Raw genomic sequence first — 25,767 nt, forward strand, 5'->3', positions numbered from 1 at the left:
TAATGGAAGCAAAGTTTAATTTTACCCTATTTCTATATTCAGTGGCTATAAAATAGAATCATCATTTGGAAGTCTTTTTTTTTCCCCCTGTCAGGAAAAGCTCATCAGAACCCGAGAACCAGAGCAGGATGCAAAGACAAACATAGATAACCTAGCCTGCTGCTCCATTGTACAGAGGAAATAAATTGAGACCCAAAGAGGTGGAAGCGGTGCAGGCTGAAGTTCCACAGTGAGTTAGTGGCGGAGACTGGCCTAGAGCTCAGATCTCAGACACACCCCATCGCACTCCTGGACAACTATTTGCAGGAAACGGCTGGACAGTGAGTGGGCCGCCTGTCCCATACTGGAGGAAGAAGGTGTCAGGTCTCTGCCTCCCCCCCCTACAACCCCGCCATCCCCGGCCCCAGGAAGGCAGGGTCACTCCAGGAGACCAGCTTGGAGTCAGGAAGGCTGCGACGCCAACTGTCTGCGGCAGTTTCATTGCTTTTAAGTAAGTTGGAACCTCTCTTTGGGTCTCAGAAATAAAGAGAAGAGCCCGAGGTTTCAAGGTGACCCTCAAGGAACCCCAAGGGCCAAAAAACACAAAGGGGACCTCAGGGCTGGGATGGAAAGTGAAACTTCTGAGCTCTTCTTTGACCTTGGCCAAGGTCGTTCCCTCCGGACTGACTCCTCTGTTTATTCAGTGGGGGGTAGTCCCACTTACGGCCCAGAAGAAAGGAACTGGCTGAAGGGCAGTCCTCAGCCTCGTGCTGTCCCCCAGGCAAGACTGAGCCCCAGACAGGAGGCGCAGCGAGCAGCAGCAGGAAGGGGGGAAGCCTCCCGGCTGCCGCATCAAACAGGAGGTGGGCTGCAACAGGGCGAGGAACTTGGCGGGGAGGGTGGGCACGAAGACGGCTGAGGGTCCCGTGCTCTCCTCGTCCCGGTGCTGAGGGATCGGTCGCCTCCAGCGGAGGGTCTGTGCGCCCCCTCCCTTCTCAGATGCTCTGGCCTCGCCCCTCCCTCTCACATTTCCAACTCCCAAGGACAACTTGTCGCTGGCTTCAGAAGCTAGGGCTTCTTTCTGTCTCCCAGACGCCGCGTTCTCTCCTACTTTTGTCTGTTTATGCATTAGACGGTTGTCTGGGAAGCTTTTCTGAGATCAGCTTCTGTCTTGTTCTCTCTCTCTCTCCCTCTCTCTCTCTCTCTCTCTCTAACACACACGCGCGCGCGCACACACACTCTGCCGGCCATCTCGGCGCCTTTCCTCCATGGCCTTTCAGAAGCGCCGAAGGCTTGCACCGTGATCCGACGACACCCTGAGGAGGGGCAGGTGAGATTCGCGGAAGCCCCGCCCGAGACGTGGAGGAAGGTGGCGCTGGCGCCAATCCGCCGCTGGGGCCCTGCCCTCGACCCCCGCCCCCCCACACCTCCCCTTCACTGGCGCCAGGGGGACCGAGGACACAGGCGCCCTTTCGCGCCCCCAGTGCCGTCTGCGCTGCGGCCCCAGACTCACATACGGCGCCCAGAGGCCTCACAGGGCTTGGGGCTGGGAGCGGCGTCCTGGAGCCACCTAGCCCCTAGACCCCAGCGCCATCTCCTCGGTCCCTAGGCCCTGTCGCCCCTAAAGCCCCGAGTTCCCGCAGCCTTTGAAGACGCAGAGGACCGCGCGGTTTGGAGAGGTAGGTGAGACACTCCCCTCCCTTTCTCTCGCCGCTGGGGACCGCGATCTCGTAGATCAGAACGCCGCGTGAAAGACCCCTCTGGGACTGGGCAACCCCTGGCCGCCCATCGAGGACTTACGGCGGCGGCGGGCGTGAGATATCCGGGGCCACCAGTTAACCTTGAGCTCCAGACAGGCCCATCCAGCCTCCGCGGTGCGGCCTGCGGCGCCCCCACAACGCCACCGCCTCTCTTCTCCGCTCGCTCCTACCGGACTCTTTCTCCCCAAGAAAGGGTATGTGAGGGGGCAGAGGGTCGCCTCCCATTTCTCCCCCACACCTAGGGCTCCCCAGAGCCGGGTGCTGAATGCTGGTGCAGCCTCAGGCCCGCTCGGCCCAGTCTCCGCTCACTACCCCGAATTCCAAGCAAATGTAGCCGGAGAGACAGAGGTCGGCTGCCCCCGAGCAGCCTCGTGGGTGGGGGGGTCGCTTAGAAAGGGTAAACAGTTACTCTTTCTCCATGGAAATTAGAAATTGGTCTGGAACTCTGGATCCAGATGGGGAGCCCCCAGACCCCCAAATTGCAGAATCAGCCCTCTCTCTAGCAACGCCCCTGGAAGGGATGGGGGAGAATGCTTGGGGGAGTCTCTTGCTTTCAACCACCTTTCACCGAGGCGAGGTGAAAAGCTCGTTTCCTTGCCTTCTGGGCTGTGCTGGGGTTCCGGCAGCCTTGTGCCTGGGAAAGCCGCATCTGAATCTGAAGGATGCCGGCACCGCCATCTTGCTTGAAACTTCCACTCACAAAAATTGTGGGTGTGCTTTTTTTTGGTAGGGGGTCCTGTTGTTCCTGGGAGGGGCAAAAGTAGGGAAAGGATCTCAATCTGTGTGGGCTGGGTCAATATAAAAATGAATCACCTCTGAAAAGGCCTATGTAGAGAAACAGGCATAATGGGACTGCGTGGTGGGTATTGTGGGGTCTCTTAGAAACTAGTAACCCCCCAAGAGTCAGTGAGGAATCCTGTACCAGGGCAGCTGCACCTCTCAGAATATTAAGCACTGTGTAAATATTGAGGGTTTGCACAAACATGGAAAGGATTCATGAAATTGTGTGCTCCCAATTGTGCTCAGGTGGGAATCGCGTGTTTTCACCTCTACACCCCTCCTTCCAAAGTAGAACAGTGCACAATGTATTTCCCGTATTCCACACACGTTAAATATGGAAACATACAGGCTTGGAGGGCAGGGCAAAGCTGAGAGGTCATTAGATTCCACAATCCTCCCTCACCCCAAGATCCAGTGGTATCATCTTCTCCAAAAGGAACTAAGAATGGGGGGCCTTGGCACTTTTCAAAATAGGAGGAAGAAAAAATTCCTGTGCTTACTCAGGCAGCCAGATGTGAAGGGAGTGTGTGGTCTGGCCAGCAGGCCTGGACTCATAAACAAATAAATCCCCACGCTGAAGGCTTTGGGGCAAGTCCTGCCTACTGAGCCTTGGGTGAGGGCAAGCTTGGCCCTGACCCCAGCTCCACAGGGGATCAGGCAACTGGAGGTCTAGGTCCCTCTGCTGTCTGGATGCCCTATGGGCCCCAGAGACTATCTGTTCTGGGCCAAAAAGCAGGAAGAGCTGGAAGAAAAGTCAATCCTGAAAACATCCAGATTTGCAATGTGCTTAGACACCAAAACCACGCAGAAAGCAGTCTCCTTGACTGCGACTTTCCACTCTCCTATTTGGCCATCTGTGGACGGGGTCGGTTTGAGGTTCAGATCTGGCGTCCAGAGCTCAGAGTCTGGGGAGCTAGACTGTAGGGTTTGGGGGTCTCTCTCCTCCTTTCCCCATGGCTCCCCTTGCTTCCTTCCCCTTCCAGAGCTTCTCAGAAAGGTGACCAGGGCTTTTTATAGAACCATGAAATCCCACACGTTCAGAGGATCCCAGGCCCCTTGAACATCATTAAGACCTTCTCTTTGGATTGGTCGGAGGAGTTTGTGTCTGGAAAAGGCTGAGACCAAGTAGGAGTGTTCATGTAGATCTCCCCTTTTTGCCCTGTAGCTGATGCCGAGGTGCTTACCAGGTCCAGCTCCGTCTGCGAAAACCCCCAGTGGAAATGTTCCTACCCACCCTCCAACTGTCTGGAAAGCAAAGGGCAAAGCCACTGGGGCCTGAAAGTTGGTCACAACTCTCAAGCCTTTTCCTCAGGAAGATTCCCGAGTGTGCACCTCTCTCACCCACTTTCCACCCGCACCCTCTCCCCTTCCTCTCTCTCCTCAGCTCCAGTTACAGGAATAACAAACAGCCTTTGCCTCGCAGGGATCATTAAGACCAAAGCACACCCCCATCCCATCCCATCCCCCATCATGGGGTGGCTGTGTCGCTTCTGTCTGAACCCTCCCTTTTGAAGTACTCCAGGGCTAGTTTTCAAGGCTGAATCTCGGCTGGTGTGGAGGTGAGAGCTTGGTCCGGAATAAACTGCATACTAATTAATAACAATGAGAAAAATAACCATGAACTCCTGAGCCTCCACCATCCAGAGAAGTTCCTCCTTAAACCACGGTAGAGGCCAGTGCCATGGCCCAGACTACGCGTACCGATCGGAATGCCCCAACTCTTTCATAGAGAGAGAAGTCAGTCTCTGTAGACCGCATCCTTTAACACAATAAAAGAGAGAGGATCCAAATTTTCGTAGGCTTCTTACCTCTTCCTCAGTCCGTTCCTCCTTGGCCCCGGGGACCCGTCTCCCGAACTGGGTGGGCCACAGGGAATGAGGCTACTTCTGGGGACTGAGATGTCTCTGCTTTGCGGCTCCCATCACGGCTCCAGGGAAAGACCGCGTCACTGCCGTGGGTCCAGGTCGCGTGGGGGTTGGGGTGGCGAGGGATTTGAGACCTCTGCGTCCTTCGGTCAGGTCCCCAACTCTGGCCGTGCTTTACAGAGTGCAGACCATCCCCGAGTCCCGTCTAAGGGTTCCCTTGCGCTGGGCCAGAGCGGCAGTCCCCGACGGCACGCACCTCGAAATGCTCCGCTGGAGATCAGCACCTCTGCCTCCCGGCTGTTTGCAGAGTGGAGATCTTTGTGGTTGCCGCCGGCCTGCCCCGAAACTGCCTCCTCCCTGCGCCAGGAGGGCAAGAAGGTCGCTTAGCAGGGAGGCGGTTGAGCCGCGGGAGCCTCAGAGTTGGCTTCCCCAGGAGGGTCTGGGCAACTCGGGACTCTGCATGCCTCCAGTCCCATCCGCCCCCAGCCCAGCCGCAGGCTGGACCCTGGAAGCCTGGGAGTGCCTAGCTGCAAGCCCGCGCCCTTCGGGCGCAGGAGCCTGGCAGAGGGATTAGAAAGGAGGTTTCCAAATTCTGCGGGAGCGTCGGGAAGCGGCAATTAAGAGGCGAAGGGAGATCGCAGTTAATACGGGTGTTCCCTCCCACCCCACAATGCCAAGGGCCTGCACCCGAAAGCTCTGTTGTGTAATGAAGGAGATGGGATGGGATGGGGGGCTCTGTCCAGCCTCCAGCGGAGGGAGCCGCTGACCCAGCGCCTGGCCCCGAGCGCGCCCTCCGCGGCGCGCAGGGACCGAACAGGCTGGGCGGGGCGCCCTTGCCGAGGACGCAGCCTCTTCCCGACGTCTGGCTCGGAGGGGGAGTGGGTCCTAGTCTCCCGGCCTCAGCCGCCGCCGGCGCCAGCAGCTACTGCTCCCATTTCCCGGCTCTGGATTCTCCTCCCGAAGCGCCCTTCCTTACCACAATTAACGACCTCGCGAAATCCAGACAGGCCCCGGAGGAAGGGCACATCTATCCGCTCATCCCGGCTAATTAATCAGAGAGCCTCAAGGAGACCGAGGAGCTGTAAATGGGAGGTTTAGTAGGACGAGGGGGGCGCTGACGAGGCCATTAACCTCCCCGTAAAGATGAGAAGCGGAGACGCGCCTGGCCGCGTCGGCGGCCCCGGTGGGCCCTTCCTTCTCAGCACGCGGGTTTTGGCCGCTCCAACTCCCGCCTCCCGTCGGGCTGTTTTACTTCGCTCTTTGTCATTCTCCTTCTCCTCTCTGGCCGCATTCACGGAGCTCTTTCTTTGTGTCTGCTTCTGTCTACCTGCTCTCTGTCTCTTGCGCCCTTTTCCGTGCCCAACCCAGACCAAGAGAACTTTAACTAAGGTCACGGCGAGAAGTCTCGGTTGGCCGTCCGGCTCCGGGTCTCAGAAGCGGCGCTACAGGGTTGGCTGAAGCTGAGGGAGCTAGAGACCCGGGGAAATGCACCCCTGCTCCAAACCCCAAGAGCAGGGAAGAATGGACCCTAAAACTTGGGGTTCTAAACTTTCGGTGTGGACCTGCTCAGTACAAACTGGCCAGCGGCAGGGGTGAGCCAGGTCCCCCGTGGAGAAGACTCCCCATCATGTTGATTAGAGACCCAGAGACCCTGTTCTCTCTCCTTCTCTGTGTGGACCAGGGCGCACAAGGTAGGGCGTTTTGGGCCGCATGTCTCAGTCCTGGAGTCCTCAGCGCCGGTGAGCAGGTGGCCGTTGTTCTGGGAAGGCTGGGTGACAGTTTCCATGCGACTATGTGACATACACAATTGTTGGTTCTCTTTGAATTTCTCTCGCGGGATACCCGAGTCTATTTCATTGCCTCCCTCTGCGTCACATTTGTGGTATCTGTGTGTGAAAGGTGGGTGAAAGCTTCTCAACATTTTTTGGGTCACTCATAGATACTTTAAATCTGAAGAAAGATATTGATTTCTGCCTCCCCAAGGGAAAAATGCACTTATGTAGCACTCACCAAATCCCACAATTTCGGAGGGTTTCCAACCCCCTGAACCCCAGGTTAAGGATTCCTGTTTGATCAAAAAAGCTCACATCTGGAAAATGCAGAGACCAGATATGGTCCGTGAACATGGGTCTTCACTCCTCCCCTGTCCCGTGGCTGATATCTCAGTGTTCGCCAGGTCAACCTTGACCTTTAAAAACAGCTATGCTGCAGTACTCCTCCCCACACCACTACTAGTGAGATCTGACTTCCCAGTGAGGGTCAGTCTTTCCTCCCTCCCCAGGACCAGGGGGCTCAAGCAAGTGGGAAGAACTCTGTTGGGGAAAGCTGATTTTGGACTGGCCAGGGACGGGGCCAGCTGCTGGAGGGAAGCTGGGCTTGGGCAGCCTCCCAGGGAGTAAAAACCGCCTGGAATGCCTGGGAAGGAAAGGCTCTCCAGCGACATCCCCGTAGTTAATTCTGTCTGTGAGCCAGACAAGTGGAGATCAGGCAGCAGAATGGTTTTTTTGTGTGTGTTCCTTGCTAATCTACCTATTCAACTTCCTCAGAGACTTCAAATCTTCGTGCACTAACGGCTTAGCCAAGGTTAGAGGCTGGGGAGCTATCAAACTCTGGGCTGAAAAGGGAAGGATTTGTTCCTAAACATTTTGGTAACTTGTTCCTAGGAGCCAAATGACAGGTAGCCCCTAACAAGCTAGGGTGAAGGGGTGGAGTGAGGGTGGGGGGGGGTTAGCTCCTACTTTCACCCAGCCTCCTGTCTTGCAGCTTGTTTAGATGTAGCTCTTCCTTCCCAGCCAGTAAAAGCTTCCTGGCCTTCTCCCCACGGCCCTGTGAACTGACCAAGCTAGATCTTCCAGAAGAAAATTGGGGTTTCTTTGGGGTCTGTGACATGAGCAGACTTCCTCCTTTTAGAACTATATTCAGACAAATTAAGGGAACTGGAAATTATCTGGCTTATTGTACCCTCCCCCTACACATAGACACCACACACACTCCAAACCGAACCCCTCTCGGCTGGTCCTCGACTGCCTGCACATTTCAAGCAAATGTGGCTTGGGGTAGGAAAGACCCCAACCCAATTCTAGCTGCCCTCTCTGAGCTGGCAGGACCACCACCTACCAGCCCGGCAGTTCTAGGTTGTAACAAGAAGCCAGCAGTTGGCTAATAGTATTCAGAACCCTGACTGAAAAATAAAAAGAAAAAAATAAACAATTTTCTGCTTGGGACAACTTAAACTGAATAATTCTGGCTGTGAACACCTGACCTAAATGCTTTTAATCAGAGCAGAAGAAATATATGCCCATTTGTTCCTTACTTTACTAATTAAAGAAAGCTAATTGGTATTCTCAGGAACTTCCTACTGAGGGTCAGAAGCCTCTAGTCAGTTGCTTGCCCCTCCCCCCACGAGGCCATCCCCACCGTGGAGTTGGCCTCTTTCTGACAGGCAATGGAAGGGAGGGGTGCTCTCAGACCCTCTGCACCAGGACTTTGGCCCTGAAAAGGCCATGCTGCCATTGGCTAGAAGTTCTTGCCCAGCAGGGTCCTCCCCCTCCCAGGGTCCCTGGACTCCTTTCTGGGAGCAGGGACCTCTAACTGGCTGCAAGTCAGTACTCTAACTGGTGGGGTACAGCTCCCCCTGGAGCCCTGGGGCTTAGCCCAGTGCTGGGCACACAGTAGGCACTCAGGAAAAGTGTGTTGACTGTGGAATGAAAGTTTCCCCTAGGCAAAGGTCGGAAACTTGTTTGTGGAGTCTCTGAGACTGATGCACAGAGAGCTCCAAGGCCTCCTGGCTACCCAGGAAATGAGCGAGACCTCAGATGTTGTTTTAATTCCAGCTTCCTGGGCCCCCTGTTTCTTTCCTATTCATTCTCTAAGGCAGAATCTTGCTACTCTGGCAAAGGGAAAGGCTCATTGAGAATTGTGAAGAGAATATGTCACTACTCCCCAGACCTTTTCCCTACAAGATCCACATATTTCAGGCTAAAGGGAGTTTGAGAAATGAGCCAGATAATTGCTCCAATTCTGTGTTCCTCATGGAAGAGGGAGTTACAGGCCAAGGGGTTCAAGTGGCCTTACTTTTATGGACACTGCTCTGTAAGTCAAAAGAATTCATTATATATATACAGGCTCAGAGGCACACCCTCCAACATAGTCTGAGTCTCTGAGAACAAAGCAAGCTTCTTCCTCCTCCTCCTCTGCCTCCTCCTCCACCTCTTTCCCCCTCCTTTTCCTTGTTATTAATAGTTACTATTTACTAAATGCTCCCAGTTCACCTGGCATTGTGTTAAACCCTAGACACATTGTACATTAATTAATCTTTACAAGGATCCTAAGAGTTGCGATATCCAGATTTTGCAGATGCAGAAGCCTGTGTGTGTGTGTGTGTGTGTGTGTGTAAGAATGTTGATATGATACTGGCAGATCTGAATGCTCGAGAGGTAAAACAGGGATGGAAACAAAATTGACAATGAAAAGCTCAAAGTTTTTGAAATATGGAATGTTTTAATAGAACACAGATCATTTCTCCTGCCCTAAAGTAAAAAAAGAAGTGATGCAATTAACTGGCTAATTCCAAGCCCCAAATGCTTTCCCTTGAAATGGGCAGATAATGAGGCTGACAGTATGTTTGCAGTTGAATTCGCCTGATGTTGCTCCGTTCCAGCCCCCCCCCCTGCAACTTTTGTGAATCTATTGGGTAATCACACATACTCAGGCACACATTCTCATACACAGGAATGCTGACACTCACAGACCTGATTTCTTCCTGCCTCCAGAGTCTTTTATGACTCGGCCCGGGAGTAACGTGCCCGAGGCTGTGTAGGGTGCAGGTGCTTCGGATGTGCACTCTCCGTAACTAGGCACCTGGCAGAGCCCCTGCCTGGCTAGGAAAGGCATGCCTCCTGAGCCCCAGGCCTGGGCAGGCCCTGCATCCTAGTCTACCATGGTGGGCAAGTGCCTTTGTTGCCCCAGGCCCCAGTGGTCTTCTAGTCCTTTTCTTCCCTTGCTTCCCTGTGGGGTGTTGTCGGGGACCACTGTCCTGAGAATAACTTTGGAGAAACTTCTTGAAGAGGGCTGTGAAGTATAGAAGGACTCTCTGCCACAGGGGAAGGGAAAGAGGGAACCCAGTTTCTCCTACACCATGCTTCTCAGATCCTGGATGTCTCTGAGCTCACTCAGGGAGGCCTTGGTACAGAATAAGGTTTCTTTCTCCTTACCCTACTCTGTAACTCATAGGCTCCATTGGAGCCAAGGGAGTTGCCTGCACTAAATTACCTTCTCTGCCTGTTCTTTGTGACCTTCCCTTTCTGGTTTACGGGACAGGCACATAGTCAACTCCTTCTCTTAGTCATCAGAGCCTCTTTTATAAAGTACTCAAACCTCACAACATCCAATCTTACAGGTCTTTTCTCATTGGGCCTTTGAGGGCCTAAGGCACTTGCCCACAGTCGCACACAGCTAGGAAGTTTATCAACGTTGAGCCGGCCTTGTCCTGGAAGGGAGTGGGCCAGACTTGTCTTGGCTCCCAATCCTAGCTGAGCTGCTCCTATATGGGCCTTCAATTCCCTTATGTGCTCTCCAAATTTTAGGCCCAGAGACCCCTAAACTTCCAACATAGACAATCCACAAAGGTTGCCTTTCTGGAAGTGAATTTTAATGACAAGAAAGACATTGTTGCTAAGATCGTCATAATTTGGGGGTAAGAACGTTCCGTTCCAGTAGAGAGGATACACCCTCCAGTCCCGCTTCACCGTTTTTTAATAGCTGCTCTAATTCTGGCTAATCACTTCACTTCTTCGGGCCTCAGTGTCTTCTTTTGCATTTGAGGAGTGGGGGTTGAGCATTCTGGCGCTGCCCTTGAGCTGGCTACCGTGGAGATCAAAGGAGATTTGGGCTGTGGAAGGCTCCCTGGAGTCGGAATGGGGGGCAGGGGATGCGGAGCGGATGGAGCATGAGTAGCTGTCGATTCCTTTCCCTGCCCTCACTCATTTAATCGTGTTTCTTTCGCTTGGCAGAGGGAGCCAAAGGCGACGCGCCGGCGCCCAGACCCAGGCCAAGCCCAATGCGTCTGCTGGAACTGGCCCCTTCACCCCTGCGTGGGACACGGAGCTGCGCGAAGATCTTTCTTGTTCAGCGCAGACTCAACGCCAGGGCGCCGCCTAGAGGTCAGCCGCGGCCACAGCCTCACTCGCCAGCGACCACAGAGCTGGAGCCCCAAGCTGTGGCCAGAAATTGGGGGGGCGGGGAATCCAGCCCGGGTCTCAGTGACGTGGCTGCCGTCACCCCTGACTTCTCTGAGACCACCCCCCTCCACCCGCCACCGCTCCCGCCAACGAACCCTAAGAGGGGACCAGGAAGGCCTAGAAATATTTATTCTTGTGACTCTTCCTAAATGGAGAGGAGTGATAATTTCCGTTTCTCTGAGGATCCCGTGTTCTGCAGCCTATGTCTATACTGCCTTCTCTCGCTATCCAAATTGTCCAGCCCCCTCCAATTATGCTAAAACTCTGCTTTATCTCCACCGAGGAAAGGGAGTAGGGAAAAGTTGCCCCTGAATCTGACATCATAGTTATCCACATTTTCAATTCTCTGAATAATGTGGAGATCGATATGCTTTTGGAAAAGTATTCAGAAAACCTTCGAGGGTGAAAAGAAACATTGCCTAAGTGGTCTTTTCTCACCGAGTGGCCATCAGCTGCCCCGGTGTGTGAGTGACATGCGGGACGGTGCTGGTTGGCACTAGCGCCCCTGTTGGTGGGTGTCTGTGCTGACCATTTGAAAGTTGACTCCTTTGGGGCCGCGCGACCTGGGAGTGAGGAAGCTGACCGAGGTCTGTGGGGATGGGTTAGAGGTGTTGTTCGGTCCAGTGCAGAAAGTTTTCTTTTTAAAACTGGGATCCATGGCCTGGGTTCTGGGAATAGGGGCTAGGAGAAAGCAGCAAAGTGCCTGAAAGGTGTATGCAAAACTTGTGTGTGCACAGGTACGTTATTCTAAGGCTGTGGCCTATTCAGATTTTCTAGAGTCTAAGACTAAAATAGTTCAATCCCCTTTCCCGGGCGCAGGGAGCCAGAATCCTAGTTCAAGGAGCCCGTTGCTGACCTGCCCCCACTGCAGCCCTGGGGGTGGGGCAGGGGCTGGGTAATAACAGTCTTGAATGGTGTGGAGACTGCTGGCCCCTCAGTTCTGTCCCCCACACATCACTCACAGCTCACAGAGGCAAATCATGATCGGAGGGTGACTGCCAGTGGCTGCCATCACAGTATCTTTAGTAAAAATATAGCACGATACAGTGCGAAATGAGGGCGTTGGGGCAAGTAATGAGGAGGGGAGCTGGAGGGGCCTCACCATGCATATCCTGGCATATGAATGTCAGGATGGAAACAAGCTGCTTCTTGTTCTCCAGCTGTTAAAGAGTCCCCCCTCTTCCTCCTCCTTCGTGGAAGGAAGGGGGCCAGGGGGCACCCCCACCACCTGCAGCAGAGTGAGACTGCCTGCATCAGAGTCAGCCTTTCAGAAAATTCAGGAACTGTAGACCACAGCCTAGTGTTTTCCCTGCCTATTCCACTTTTTACCCATTTAAAAAGAAATCCCCAGCCGTGCTTTGGCACCATTTCTTGGAAGGAGGGGGCGTGGAGGGCTGCACCTGTGTGTCTGTGGAAGGAAGGTGCCCTCTGGGCACCAAACTTCCCCCACCCCAGTCTGCAGCTGGGCCCCAGTGTTATACCCAAGCCCGGCCTAAGCCTGAGTTCATCTTGGCCTCCAGTGCCTGTAAGACCTGACCCTGTGGTATTTTGTTGGTGAGTAACTGTGAAGTGTGATCCAATTCCTCTGCTCTCCCACCCAGAAGCGCACCTAACCAGGCCCCTCCAGCAGACAAAGTGAGCAGAAAATCAGTAGCTTCGCTCCCAGTTAGCTGGAACGCAAGGCGCAAAGGGGTTTTTCCTAGTTTTGGTTCACGATGGCCTAATAGCGATTCCAAATGCAGAGTCCACCAAGTTTTATAAAAACTCAACGGTCCAGAGCGGGAAGGAAGTACGTACGGAGAGGGTCATGAAGGTCCAGGTAGTGGTTGTTTTTGTTTGATCTTGAGGCTTTTTAGGAGCCAGAGGGGAGCCGGCGGCGGAGCTCGGAGCTCGGAGCTCGGCAGAGGCTAATTTGGATACTACTCAGAGCCAGCCGTCACTTCCACTTCCCGAAGTCAGTCCCTCGGTGTCTCCTCTGGAAGCCCCAGCCCGCCCAGGCCTTCTGACCCCTCTCCCCTTCTCTCGAGTACCTGGCAGTAAACGGGCGGGGCCGGGCAAAGGTCTGGTTGCCGAAGATGAATAGAGAAAAAGCAGAAAAAACAAAACCCGCTTTCTGCGGATAGATGCAAAGAATGGAGGTCCAGGGCGTGGCTGGCAGAGCCAGGGTTGTAGCCTAGCAAGGCCGGGGGGCCTAACTGCTTTGGCGAAGATGGGGAGTCTCGTCTGCGCTGGTGAGCCGAGCCAGCGGTGCGCGCGGGGCTCGGGGACTGTTGTTCAGGCGGTGGCGTCCAGTCCGGGCCGCATGGCCGCCCGGGTCACCGTGCCGGCCGGGGCTGCGCGGCGGCTCCTCGGAGAGCAGGGCCCGCCTGGCAGCCAGGATGCCCGGAGCAAAGCCCGGGGGCCCGGGGCCAGGGCTGCTGCTCTCCACGCAGACGAAGTGTGCTTCGGCAAAAAAAAAAAAAAAAAAAAAGGAAAAAGGAAAAAAAGGGGGGGGCCGAGGCGGGGGCTTTTGCGGCTCGTAAATTTGTTTCCCCTGCCTTTTAACCCGCCCCCCGGCCGTCTTTCTTTTCAGGACTTGAGGGGATGTAAACCGTTTGAAGTTCATCAACACGGTGAAGTTTTATTGTATTTCCGGTCCCCAAGATTTATACCCGGGAGGGGGAGCAGGCGGCCAGGCAGACTTCTTCGCTCCCTAGGACTTCCCCGCTGGACACGTGGCCGCTCGGACACTCGCCTCCGGGGCGAGGGCGGGAGGGAGCTGGGCCCGACAGGACGCGAAAGCTAGCGCCGTCTGCGCCTTCCGACGGCCGCCTGCAGCCAACGCCACGGCGGCCTCCAGGTAAGTGCGCCGCCCCGGCCCGCGCGGCCGCTGACCGCGTGCGGGGGTGTCTGTGCGTGCGCACCTGTGTGGCTGCGGGCGCCTGGGGGCGTAAAGGTGGCAGCAGAGGGCTTCGGTGCGGCCTGGAAGAGAAGGGCCCAGGCGGAAGGTCAGCAAGACGGAAGCAAATTTGTTCTCTGCGTTTTCATGGGAGTCCTCAGACTCCCGGTTTCTTTTGTGAATTCGGAATAGATTGTCTTACCTGGGACAGCTCTGCCTGTGTGGAGCCAGGTCCCTCCGACATTGCCGGCTGGGTGACTTCCCAGCGGCTGCTCATTGCATCCCGCTTTCTCTTCTAGGCATGGCCTTCTGTTTGCTCCCTAGTCTTCCTGGTACTTTCTCACACTCTGTTCTTCCCTCTGCCTCTCCCACCGTCATTTTTTCAGGACTCCTCTTCACTCTCCTGTCTACATCCCCCCTTAAAGCTGGGGTTTGAGGTAGGGCTTGAAGATGTGGCCTCTCGGAGCTACCCTGGGGGACCCTGGAACATAAGCACTAGCCAGATGGTGGACACAGTCCTACCTTGATAAATTTGAAGTTGAGAAATCTTTTTAGCTGAGAAGACCTCCAGCTGCATAAACAGAGGCTGAGAGGCAATAATGACCAAGCAGGTGTGTCCACCCATGAGGCCCTGTCCAGCTCTGGGGCTGGGCCTACGGCCCCTCTGGCCAGGCCTCCTGAAAGGGAGCTGAAGTTCCTGGAATCTGAGCTGCCAGGATCAGCTCCAAAACAGTTTTGCCTAAAGTCCTGCGTCCAGTTCTTTGGATGTGTTTACTGACAACTGGGTTCTGTTAGGGAAGAGGTAGAGGGAAATGAACAAAGTTAGCCATCCAGCCGTTTTGGCCCAGAATATGGCTGCAGGGGCCTGCCCCCAGTGAGCCTGTGACCCAGAGCATGAACCGGAACTGCTGAGTGAATTAGGTAGTTTCATGTTGTTGGGCCTGGATTTCTGAACACAACGACATTAAACCACCCGACTCACGGCAGTTACTGCTCCTCGCTTAGCTGGAGGAGTGGGGTGTGGGGAGCGAAGCAGAGTCCGGACTAGTGCAAAGCGGTGGGGAGGGCTGAGGCTCCCCGACCAGGAGCTGCCAGTATGTTCGCCAGAGAAGAGCCCTGGGAAGTTCTAGGGTGTCTCCCCACCTGTGTATTTTTTTCCCCGTGCGTTGGGGGAGCGGGGCACACGGAAAGGTGCCTTGCTGGGCTGCTCTGCAGAGCCCAAGGATGACAGTTGGGGCTTCAAGCGCCCTTCCTTGGGGTCTGGGGCCCCTTTCTGCATTCAGACTTTCCAAAGAGTCCCCCCAACTTGGCAAATGCTTGATTTCAAGAGACACGGGGAGTCCTTGAGGTCTTTGTAACCCTTTGGGGCAGAGGGCTCCACCTTAACAGGAAGCTTTAGGTCCTTGAAGAGGGCTCAGTATGGCCCATTCCGAAAGGGAAACATCAGGATCTCTTGCAGTTTCAGCCTCTAGGCCTCCAGGGTCCTTCGTAGGGCCCCCTAGTGGGACAGAGGTAAGGTTTTTTTTAAGTACTTTTCCCAATTCCACAGTTGGCTCCTTCCCCACCTAGAGGCCAAGGCATCCTCACAGACCCGAGGTCTGGGCTGCAGGTTTATGTAGGTGTTGAGAGCCAACCCCTGGGAGAGAGGCCTGACTTGTAGGCCACTGGGGAGCCTAGGCTGTTGGGCAGTTCATTCAGACTGATAGAGTGACAGGAGATGGAGAAGGGGGTGGGGTAGGGGCAAAGCTGTGATACCCTCTTTGACCCCAGCCCTCTCCAGGCTCCTGGCACTCTGCCCAGGAGAGGAATAACTACAAGTGCTGGCGGAAGGCGTGGGATGGTCCAAAGCATAAGCTAACTTTTGTTCCCAACCTCCCCCCCCAACCCTCCACCCCTGCTTGAGGCAGAGGAAACGTGGAAAGGGGCCCAACCGGATGGGGCTCCGGCGCCAGGCTGACTTGGAGGGTAAAGGAGGGGGTCTTTGAACAAGGGGCCTCTGCTAGGGTGGAGGGAGACCCTTGGGAGACCCACTCCCAACCCAGGGGAAACACATTTAACCCACTGTCCTGGTGAGCCAAGGCCCACAGCACTGTCTCTTGATATTTTCTCGCCCTCCCGTCTGGGTGAAGAGAGTCTGGAGTGCCCTACTGCCTTACCTTGCTTCTCCCCGGGCCTCTCGCAAACCTGCCCAGCCGCTCGGAGCCTCACTGTCTTCCATCCCTTGCGTGCCTTGGCCACCCCCTCCCAGGAACAGTGCTGTAAAAAGAAAAAAAGGGAGATGTTAGAGAGAAAGGAGGAAATAAAGTCTTTGGAAAGCAGAGAGTTTTACAACAGCCACAGGTTTTATGGAAGCAATTCCGTAATAACCTTCTACCTGCTCAACTCCTTTCCGTCCGGCCTGCCGCCCACCCCGTTTGGCCTCCTGGATGCTCCCTCCCAAGGAGTCCGCCACCCCCACCACCTTCCGAATCCCTGATGGCTGAGAGTTGGTAAGAAGAGATTCCAGAGATCTGCTTGGGCCGCTGACCTCGCAGTCCTTCCTTTCATCTCGGACATTTTGGAAGGGATGTTGAGCAGCAGATTTCGTTACTTTACAATTAAAATCCCCATGTGCAGGGTGTGGAAACACTGAGGTTTGAATTCATGTGTGCAGATTCGATGTGATTCGTTTTAGAGGTGGTTTTGTATAAGGGGTGAAGGTTCTGGGGACCTCAGTTTCTTCCCCCATGGAGCAACTGTCCCATCTCCTTTCCCAGAGTGGGTCTGGGCTCTGATCCTGGGTCAGAAGACCTATCTTGGGGTGCTCGGGGACATAGACTGGGGGGCTTTTCTAATTTCGTTGTCCACAGCAGTGCTTTTGTGTGACCTCCACAGTTACCTGAGGGCTTCCACATCACACTCACCTTTGCTTACCGGTCAGTTCCACACTATGTGGAACACACTCACGCACAAGTAACGGCGCCTCCGTCTGGTGCCCATCACTACCCTGAAGTGAGGATCACACCACGCACGCTGCCCCTGCAGCTGTAGGTAAGATACGCAGCAAAGGGTTTTTGGTGGGACAAAACATGTCACCAAATTTCAGACCTCCCTTGAAACAACTCGAGGTATTTCCTTCACCTTCCACGTAAATATTTTAGAAGGAAGTTGTGAAGGAATTCAAATTTAAGTCACATGCATTTGTTTGAGAATGCGGTATGCATTCTACTTCAATATTAAGTCAACAGGCGGGTTTTCAAGTGACGCTTCCGAATCAGCTAATGTTTTATAGCCACAATTCAAGTACACAAACACTCAAGGTGTTGCCCTTTTCACAGGGAGTGTGATGGTTATAAAAATACACACACAAGCTTTTGGATCATAGATCTTACGTGAGTAAAATTGTAAACCTACATAACTCACAGGGGTTATTCACGCATCCACTTATAAACCACTAGATTCTATATGTGAAAGTTTAAGCACGTCCAGTGTTATGGTTGGGCAGATTTACTTACTACATATTCTATACATAGCATAGAGCACAGCACATTTGCACACTGGGTTCAGTATTGATTTGAAATGTATGTACAGGATATCAGGATATACACATCTAGTCAAACACAGCATGCATGAATTTCAGCTTAGTTTATCCATGCAAAACAAACTCTCCTTTTTCCCATTTATTGTTTTTGGTTTTTTCTTTTTCTTTTTTCCATTTTTCCCTCTGTCTAAATTTTCTCTCTCTTCTTACTGACAAGAACCCTTCTAAAATCCACCCCTAAATCTAGGCACTCACCGGCTGGTCCTGGCCAAGGTTGGCCTCTGTGTTCCCCACCTCGGCCTCACTCATCAGTGCTGTGGGCCCCAGTGTGGCCAGGGGCTGCAGCTCTACCCTCCCCGCTCTTCCCGGAGCTACTAGAGACTGGCCCCAGCTGTGTTCAGGCACGGCTTCTGTGCGGGGAATGGCAAGAGGCTTGGAGAGAAGGCAGGCTTTTCCTTGTTTCTCTTTAGGATTGGGGGTGGGGTGGGGAGCAGTTTGCTCCCTCAGGACAAAGTGACCCCCACTCAAGCAACCCCTATTAAGCATCTGTAGAAACTGGGCTCCAGGGGTTGCAATCCTGTTTGCCTCTCTCGGGCATGGTAGGTACCATTGTCTGGGAGGAAAAAAACCAAGGTTTTTTGGGGTAGGGGGCTGGTCATGGGCCCTCACCATCCAAACAAGAGACTCCTTCTCAGCCGACCATTTAATCATTTGCCTGAACTGGAGTTGAGCTCCGATTTGGAGCAACAGTGCTTCCTAGAAAAGCCTATCTGCGTGGAACTCATTGCGTGGTGCGAGTCCCCACCTGGAGGGAGGTGAGCTGTGCTGCAGGACGCCAGGGCCTGGGGCTGGTTCGTGCTTTTCCTTTCAGTCACCTCTCCTGAGGAGACTGAGGCCCTCGGAGCCTGTCACTTTGAAATTGTTCCCATCCTCCAGCTTCTTTGTGAGCTAAGGCTAAGCTCTGGTCTCAGAAAAGAGGTCTGGGTCCCCTCCTTATTCAACATCCAGGAGCCACCAGGGGTTAGGGGCAACGCTCCAGACAGACAGGAACCCCCAACCTGCACCCTGCCTGCTGGGACACTCCACCCTGGTAGGGCAGGGGCCATGGCCCAAATGCTCTTCTTGCTCTGACTTCCTCACTGAGCTAAATGGCCCTCTTGACTGCTCTCCTGGGTGCCAAATCCAGGGTGGGGAGTGGCAACCAGAGGGCTGCCCTCAGAGTGCAGTGCCTGCGCAGCCTGCGTCTTTAGAGCAACCTAGCGCCGTGACTTTTCCATAAATTAAAAAAAGTCCCTGCCCCCAGCCCGCATGTCCTCTTGGATCCTAATTTATATATTGCACAAAGCCATATACTCAGCCCGCCATGCTTCATAACACCATTATTTATGGCAGGAGAGATCTTTTTCTTGAAGAATATATTTATTACAGGTAAAGCCAACAGCAGACTCCATACAGCTGGCAAATTGAGAACAGGTGCTTTGCCTTAAAACTGTGATTCATTCACACTGTGCCCAGCTTTCTCACTGGCGAGTCCGGTAGCTCCCTCCACTTTCCCAAGCGTCCTGCCGCTACTTAGAAGAATTTGCATGGTTTTTTTTGTTTTTTTTTTTTTGTCTCCACACTTGGGTCCCATGGAAAAAGCAGATCTTCCAGCTGCTCAGTTCTGGATATGCTGGGCTGTCGCCCTCGGAGAGCTGGGGTGGGAAAGGAGGGGGGCGCTGGGCGCCTGCATTGATCTTTAAAAAATCATTTTGAAATCGCCATAATGTGAAGAAATATGGCGCTTCGCCCTCGTATTTCACACGTAATGACACGAGATGGCTTCATTTGGAAAGAAAAGCGGGTGGGAGGGTGCGCGTGTGCAGAGGTGATCCGCAGCCTTCTGCACGGGCAGAGGGGTAAATGGCCAAAAAGATAAAACATCAAATTAGAATGGCCCTGCTTTTGTTAAAATAATGGGGCTGGGGACAGCCTATTTTTTAAGGCCCCAGGGTTGGAGAATGCTGAGAAAACCTGCCCCTGCCTGCCCCTAAATACAACCCGAGGAGAATCAGGTCTGTCCAAGGGCCACCCTCCCTGGGCGCCCACACCACAAGAAGTGACTGCACCCAGGGCAGAAGCTGGAAGAGCAAAGATGAGCCAGGGAGCCAGCCAGTGGGGTTTGGGGTGGGGGGTGGGGGTCCCAGCTCAGGGCCGGAAGAATTGATAACAACAAAACAGGAGATTTGGAAGCTCCAGTGAGAGATCCGGGAGAGTCACAGGAGGGAAGGCGGCCATGGGTGGAGCAGGAGACTAACCCCATAGGCTCGCTGTCTATGCTGGCACCCAACACCGGTACCTGGAAATCTTCCGGAGCGACAATGTCAGGTGAAAGGAGCCAGACAACAGAGGTGAAACGCTCCATCCTCACTGGGTGGAAGGGGAGATGACTCTGGACCCCTTCCGACACCTCTGCTCCACTGACACCTTAGGGGAAGTTCCCTTAATCCTTTGTCAGTTCAGCTCCCCCATCTGGGCAATTCTAAGGGCCTGGCCTGTTATTCAGTGGAGGAAAGGAGAAACGGCTGTCCCCCTCACCCCCATACTTCCCTTTGGCCAGGGCCAGAGAGAAGCCCAAGAAATTTAAAGGAGCTTTGGCTAGTTGTGTTAAACTCAGAGGCTCAACTTTCCAGGGCCTGATGGATCCCTTTAAACTCATGCAGGTTCTAATTTTAGGACAGGATTGTTGGACATTCACCCCCTTACATCCCCCTCTCCTCTCTCAGCTACGGAGGGATCAGGAGAAGATCCCAGACCCTTCACACTCCTCAAACAGTCACAGGGAGCCCCCTCCAAAGGAGGATAACGTCTCAAAAATTCCCAACTTCTCTCCCCCATCATTTCCAGTGGATCGCTGCTGAGCAGTTGTTTAATAAACATTTTGTGTCAAGGGGACAGAAAAGAGGAAACGAGGGCCTGCGGGGTGGAGTGGAGGTGTGCGTGCGGGGGTGGGGGGACAGGACCACTTCCTCTTTAATTATGCTGTGGGCCTCTCTGGCTGCTCCCAGGCTGGGGCTCTCTCCCTCTCAAGCCCGCCTGGGGAGAGGGCTCCACAGCCCGCGTCCCTCCAGAGGCAGCCCGCTGCTTTCCCTCCGCCTCTCCTCCGCCCCCGCCGCCCCACGTCGAGAACTAGCCCCCCTTCCTGCAAAAGGCGGGGGGACCGGGAGGCCGGCTGCTCGGGCTGAGGTTACGTGGCCGCCCGAGCCCTGACGTGATAGCACATTGCATCAGCATAAAACAATCCATCCTCGATATGGAATGCGGTGCGGACGGATGACAGAGAGAGCGCAGCCCCCTAGCCGGATTGATTTATGTCGGAGCTGACGCTTTATCAGGCAGTCGGAAAAACTTTGACCAATCATTTTGCAAGGAGCGCTGAGCCGGGCTGCTCCACTGTACTTTGTTGGCTGAGAAGTTGAGCAGGGGGTGGGGGTGGGAGGGTGGGGGGCTGGGGGGGTCGCGTCCGAAAGCCCTCACACCGGTCTGGGTGCCACCTCTCCCTGCTTGGGCGCCGCCGCGCGAGCGCTTCCCTTCCCCCTGCGAGCGCCCGGATAATGTCTGAGAATGTCCATTTCTGGGACGCTTAGCAGCTATTATGTCGACTCGATCATAAGTCACGAGAGTGAGGACGCGCCTCCAGCCAAGTTTCCTTCCGGCCAGTACGCGAGCCCCCGGCAGCCGGGCCACGCGGAGCACCTGGAGTTCCCCTCGTGCAGCTTCCAGCCCAAAGCGCCGGTGTTCGGCGCGTCCTGGGCGCCGCTGAGCCCGCACGCGTCCGGGAGCCTGCCGTCCGTCTACCACCCCTACATCCAGCCCCAGGGCGTCCCGCCGGCTGAGAGCAGGTACCTCCGCACCTGGCTGGAGCCGGCGCCGCGCGGCGAAGCGGCTCCGGGGCAGGGCCCGGCGGCGGTGAAGGCGGAGCCGCTGCTGGGCGCGCCGGGGGAGCTGCTCAAACAGGGCACGCCCGAGTACAGTTTGGAAACTTCGGCGGGCAGGGAGGCCGTCCTGTCTAATCAAAGACCCAGCTACGGGGACAATAAAATTTGCGAAGGAAGCGAGGACAAAGAGAGGCCGGATCAAAGTAAGTTATAAAAAGTGAGGAATACCCAGGCCGAAGGCCAGGCGAGGGGGAGGGGAAGGGAGAGGCAATAAACTGCGGACAATGTGAAGGGAAACCGCGGTGGTGGCCGGAGAGCCAGCCGGGAGGAGGGAAGAGGGCGGAAGGAAGGAAGCAAGCTGGGTGCCCCGAAGGGAGCCCGAGGCCGCGGGAGGAGCGACGCCCCCACTACGCCAAGCCCGGGAGGGACCTGGGGCGCTGGGACCGTCTCGCTGCTCTCTCGGCCTCCCTTCCCCCACACTCCCGGAGACCTGGCTGGAAGCTCGGGAAGAGGCTGGGCGGAGAGGAGCTGGCGGGGCCCGGGGAGGCAGCCAGCGAGGCGGAGTGCCCGCGCGGGCAAGGGCGGGAGCGCACGGGGCTGCCCGGACCCGCGCGGCTGGCAGAGCTCCCCGCGCCACGCTCAGACCGTAAAAGCCGGCCAAGGGGAAGTGGGAGGGGGCTCATTAGGATTTTATTTGCGATGCAACAGCTTGGCGGAGGATTGAGCCTAGCGGATCTCGCGCAGTAGCGGCTGAGGGTCGGCAGCCGGCGCCCGGAGGGGCGGGGAAGCCCAGGAACCGGTGACTGAGCCCCCTCCCCGGATGCGCCGGCCCCTCCCCGGAGCCTTCCCCCGGCCGCCTCCTCCCCTCCTTGGCATCCACTCCAGGGTTGCGGCTTCCTTTTCTGCAGCGCCCCGCTGCTCTCCACAGGGCTCCCCAGCCCCAGCCGGTGCTGCCCGCCTCGCAGGGAGTCGGGAATCGCTTCCGAACTTTGGGGCCGACAGCCAGAGGGGAGAAGGAGAGATCCCAAAGGGACCTTGGGCAGTGGAAGGATGGGGGAAAGAGGCTTGCGGAGAGGTGCAGAACTGTACCCTCCGACAGCAGTTCCTCATCATCTCCCAACTCCTCCATAAGTACCTCCGCCAGGAACCCAGGTCTGGATGATTTCCTGGAGGTGCTGCTGGCTGAGGGTGGTGGTGGTGAGTCTCATGTACTTTGTTTTCAAGGTTGAAAAGAGAGCATTGGTTGGGGGCTCTTAACCGCAACCATAACCCTCCTACTCTTTTCGGAGAGTGGGAATCAGATTTTTTTACTCTCTCCTTGCCTGGCCAGATTCCCCACCAACAGAGTGGTGCACAGGCCCTTTGGGGCGCCCCTACTGCCCCACTCCCCTGAGGTCCCTGTGGGGTCACACTAGCCAGGTTGAAAAATAAGAGCTGGCATTTGAGTAACACTGATTCTTCCCAAACCCTCCCTGCTCACAGCCAAACAGACCCCCACCCCACCCCCCAAACCCCAAACTGCCTGGAAAACCCATTATTGCAAGGCAGCAGTTTGGTTAGAATCAATTATTAACAGTTTTTTTCCTCTTTCATATTTAATGCGAATGTGGGTCCCATCACAGGCGATCACATTAAGGAAATAGCGCTGCAAATTGGTAAGACATGGTACTTAGTGTAGGATGAACCAGACTATTTTAAAAATAATATATTCAGTGCTTTTTTATTTGGAGAGAAGGAATAGAGCAGAGGGTGGCTATTATTTTTAATAGCTCTGCTTTATTTGGCAACTTTTCTTGAGTTCCAGGGTAGGAAGAGAGACAGTGAGGAGAAGAGAAGCCTGTACATATTTTTATTTTCTCTCCCCCCCCCCAACCTTCCACTCAATTACCCTTTTCTCGGTTCCCCTTCCCCACATGGAGCCGGTTGGAGTTAGGTGTGCCGTGAACGACTTTCTGTTACCCCCATATTATCCATGGTTCCCCACAATGGGACTGGAACATTCTTGCTTCCCCATTTCCCTGAACTTGCTTTAACCAAAACGTGAGCTGAGCAGGAGCAGAAAGGAGAGACTATTGCAACCATAAGTTATCTGTGAGTCCCTGGCGCTCCCTTGTCCGCAGACTGGAGTTGATGAATGGTTGCAATTGGGGTTGCTCGTGAATTGGAGTGTGCTGGGTGTTTGCATCTCTAAGTGCAGACCCATGTTTGTGGTGTGTGGTGGTAGTGGGGGGGGTGAGATGTCTACACAGACACACATGCCTGCTGCCATGTGGCCAAGGGACTCGAGCTTGTGACCAGGGCACAGTGTCCTGGGACTGAACTGAAGAGCCGAGCCGTCTCGTGCCTGTGGCTGAACAGAAGCTGCTCTCCCCCAGCCCAGTCCTTCTCTCACCTCACAGACCTAGAGCCAGGACCCTTTGGGTCAGCCACCCCTAGTTAGACCGACCCATGATGCTGGAAGGGGTTGACCACGCTGAGCTCGGACCTGAGTCCTAACCATTTTGGACACGGGTGTAGGAAGAGACTGAAAGAGGACCTGAGGCAGGCAAAGCTTTGGAAGTGCTGAGCAGCCTGGCACATGGTTGGCTCCCTCCTGTCCAACTAACCTCTCACCTGGAGCTGTCCATAGCAACTCGTGGCCCATTCCTGGGACCCCTCCTGGGAACTTGGACACCCAGGTGCCCCTTTCTCCAATATAAGATGGGAAGTGGAAACCAGGGGTGTGCCCTCTTGGAAGGAGAACTGGAGGGCCCTTCACCCCCACCCCCTTCCTTTCTTTGATTCTATCGCTGCTTCTCTTTCAGCCAACCCTTCTGCCAACTGGCTGCACGCTCGCTCTTCCCGGAAAAAGCGCTGTCCCTACACCAAATACCAGACGCTGGAGCTAGAGAAGGAGTTTCTGTTCAATATGTACCTCACCAGGGACCGTAGGCACGAAGTGGCCAGACTCCTCAATCTGAGTGAGAGACAAGTCAAAATCTGGTTTCAGAACCGTCGGATGAAAATGAAGAAAATGAATAAGGAACAGGGCAAAGAGTAAACATTCCCCCCCCCACTTCCCACCCCTTTCCCACCTCACGCTTATTTATGAGTGATGGCTGCAAGGCCAGTGCTGTCTGGGGTATGTTCACGTGAGTGGGGAAGGGAGTCTTTCCCTTCAAAGTCCTTTCCTGCAATCTAGAGCCTCTCTCCTTTGCTCTTACCAGCCCTCTTCTCCCTGGACCTCAGGAGAAAGTTTGTTAATTTAGAAGATAGATGTAGTTGGTTGCTGAGAAGGGGATGGGCCCACAAGGAAAGAAGGGCCCTACTCCAGCCCCTAGCAATCCCCTCTAATTTTTCTGGGAAGCCCCAGCCCCTGGCTTCCAGCCTGCCTGTTTCCCCCTACACCTATCTCAAAGTCACCAAGGGACACTCCAACTGCAAACAGCCCAACAGATGCCCGCACGCATACAGCCTGGAGCCCACAGCATTCACAGAGGAAAGCTCACAGCCAACACTCCAATGAGGTGACCTCCCAAGCGCACCTCCAATCTGTTAGAACAGCCAGCAGACCATCAGGCGAGATTCTATCCCTGATGCAAATACACAGCAAGATGTCTAGAGACACACCTCTGAATGAGGCAGTGCAGCCCAAAGGGCTGAATGTCACAACACCAACCCCACAGAACCCTCAACTCTACCCCGCCCTACCCAAGGGCAAAGGGTATGATAAACGCGGCCCCCAAGCGGGTAGGCTAGAAAGGGCAAGGAAAGGCAGCGGCGGGCTTAGGAAGGTATCTTGGGTTTTATGACGGTACTCCACACACCCATGTCATTGCAGGATACGTCTAGTTCTGCATGTTGTTTTCCTCTCCTCCCAACAAAAGGAGGTCAGATCGTGGGTCGTAAGCCTTGACAATGTTGTCCATCTGTTCATCTGTGCCCCGTTTGACTGAGACTGTAGCTTCTCTCGCTCTCCACCGGCCCCTGCATTCTTCCGCATCCTCCCAGCTCTGAAATCATCTCTGTTTGGTCAAATCCACCTTGCACCAGCGAGTCAAGCCGCCCCTTGTAGAAAACCCCTCCACCCTCCATCCCCGGCTAGGTCAACCCCGCCATAGGCAACAAAGCCAGGGCAGCAGAGTCCCATGGAGAATTTATTGAGAATCGATTCCCGAGCGCCCTTCCTGGGTAAGTTGTAGGGGAGAGGGAGAGCGAAGCCTCCAGCGAGTGGCGTTAGGCGTGTTCCTCCCCAGCCTGCCCACGTCCGGAGGAACCCCTGGCTTGGCGGCTGCCCGCCCCAGCGCAGAACGAGAAGGGCCCCAGCGCCCATCTTCGCTTCCGGCGACACGGGCCTGGATGGCGATCTGCGTGGCTGCTGAGCGCACGCTTCTGGGGAACAGTCCCGCGTGCAAAGGAAAGAGGCGGAATGGCACCTAATCATCAGGCCGAAGCTCACCCTCTGCTTCCCTTCCGCCCCCTGCTCCCCCACATCCCCCGTCCCTTTCAATTCCATGGACTCTTGCTTCTGCGTCTCCCGCCCCTGCAAGGGGACATTCCAGTAGAACTTTTTGGCTTTGTCGGTGGCTGTTGTGAAATTGTGCTGTGTTTTGTGATTTCTTTGGGGATGATTGTCTCGCCTGTCTTCAGTTGTCGCTTATGTAGGAGGGTGGTGGGTGGGAGTGGGGAGGGTAAGGGGCCTAGAGCTCTGATCGTTTTTGGAAGAAAAAAAACAAGAAAAACAACAAAAATATATATCACTCTAGAAAACAAATCTCTCCTGTGTCTTATTCCGTGTTGGCTCTCCTCCCCTAGCCAGTGGTAGAGATCCTAGTTCCAAGAGGGTAGTG

At 54.9% G+C, this 25,767-nt stretch overlaps 1 protein-coding gene across 2 annotated transcripts; it reads left to right on the plus strand.

The window, feature by feature from the left end:
- The first annotated feature begins 572 nt into the window (after positions 1-572).
- On the plus strand, positions 573-25,667 carry HOXB9 (homeobox B9). Of its 2 annotated transcripts, XR_008425214.2 has the most exons (4): positions 573-1,309; positions 10,396-10,545; positions 13,196-13,462; positions 23,743-23,862. XR_008425214.2 is itself a non-coding variant. In XM_024573284.3 (2 exons), exons 1-2 carry the CDS (start codon positions 20,625-20,627, stop codon positions 23,976-23,978), a joined length of 753 nt encoding a protein of 250 aa, XP_024429052.2. In that variant the 5' UTR covers positions 20,539-20,624; the 3' UTR covers positions 23,979-25,667. The 2 variants fall into 2 exon arrangements, 1 of the variants encoding a protein (XP_024429052.2); XM_024573284.3 differs by lacking the exons at positions 573-1,309; positions 10,396-10,545; positions 13,196-13,462 and adding an exon at positions 20,539-21,141 and having other exon boundaries at positions 23,743-25,667.
- Positions 25,668-25,767: the final 100 nt, after the last annotated feature.

The sequence above is a fragment of the Desmodus rotundus genome, chromosome 9, assembly GCF_022682495.2.
Source record: "Desmodus rotundus isolate HL8 chromosome 9, HLdesRot8A.1, whole genome shotgun sequence".
NCBI lineage: Eukaryota > Metazoa > Chordata > Mammalia > Chiroptera > Phyllostomidae > Desmodus > Desmodus rotundus.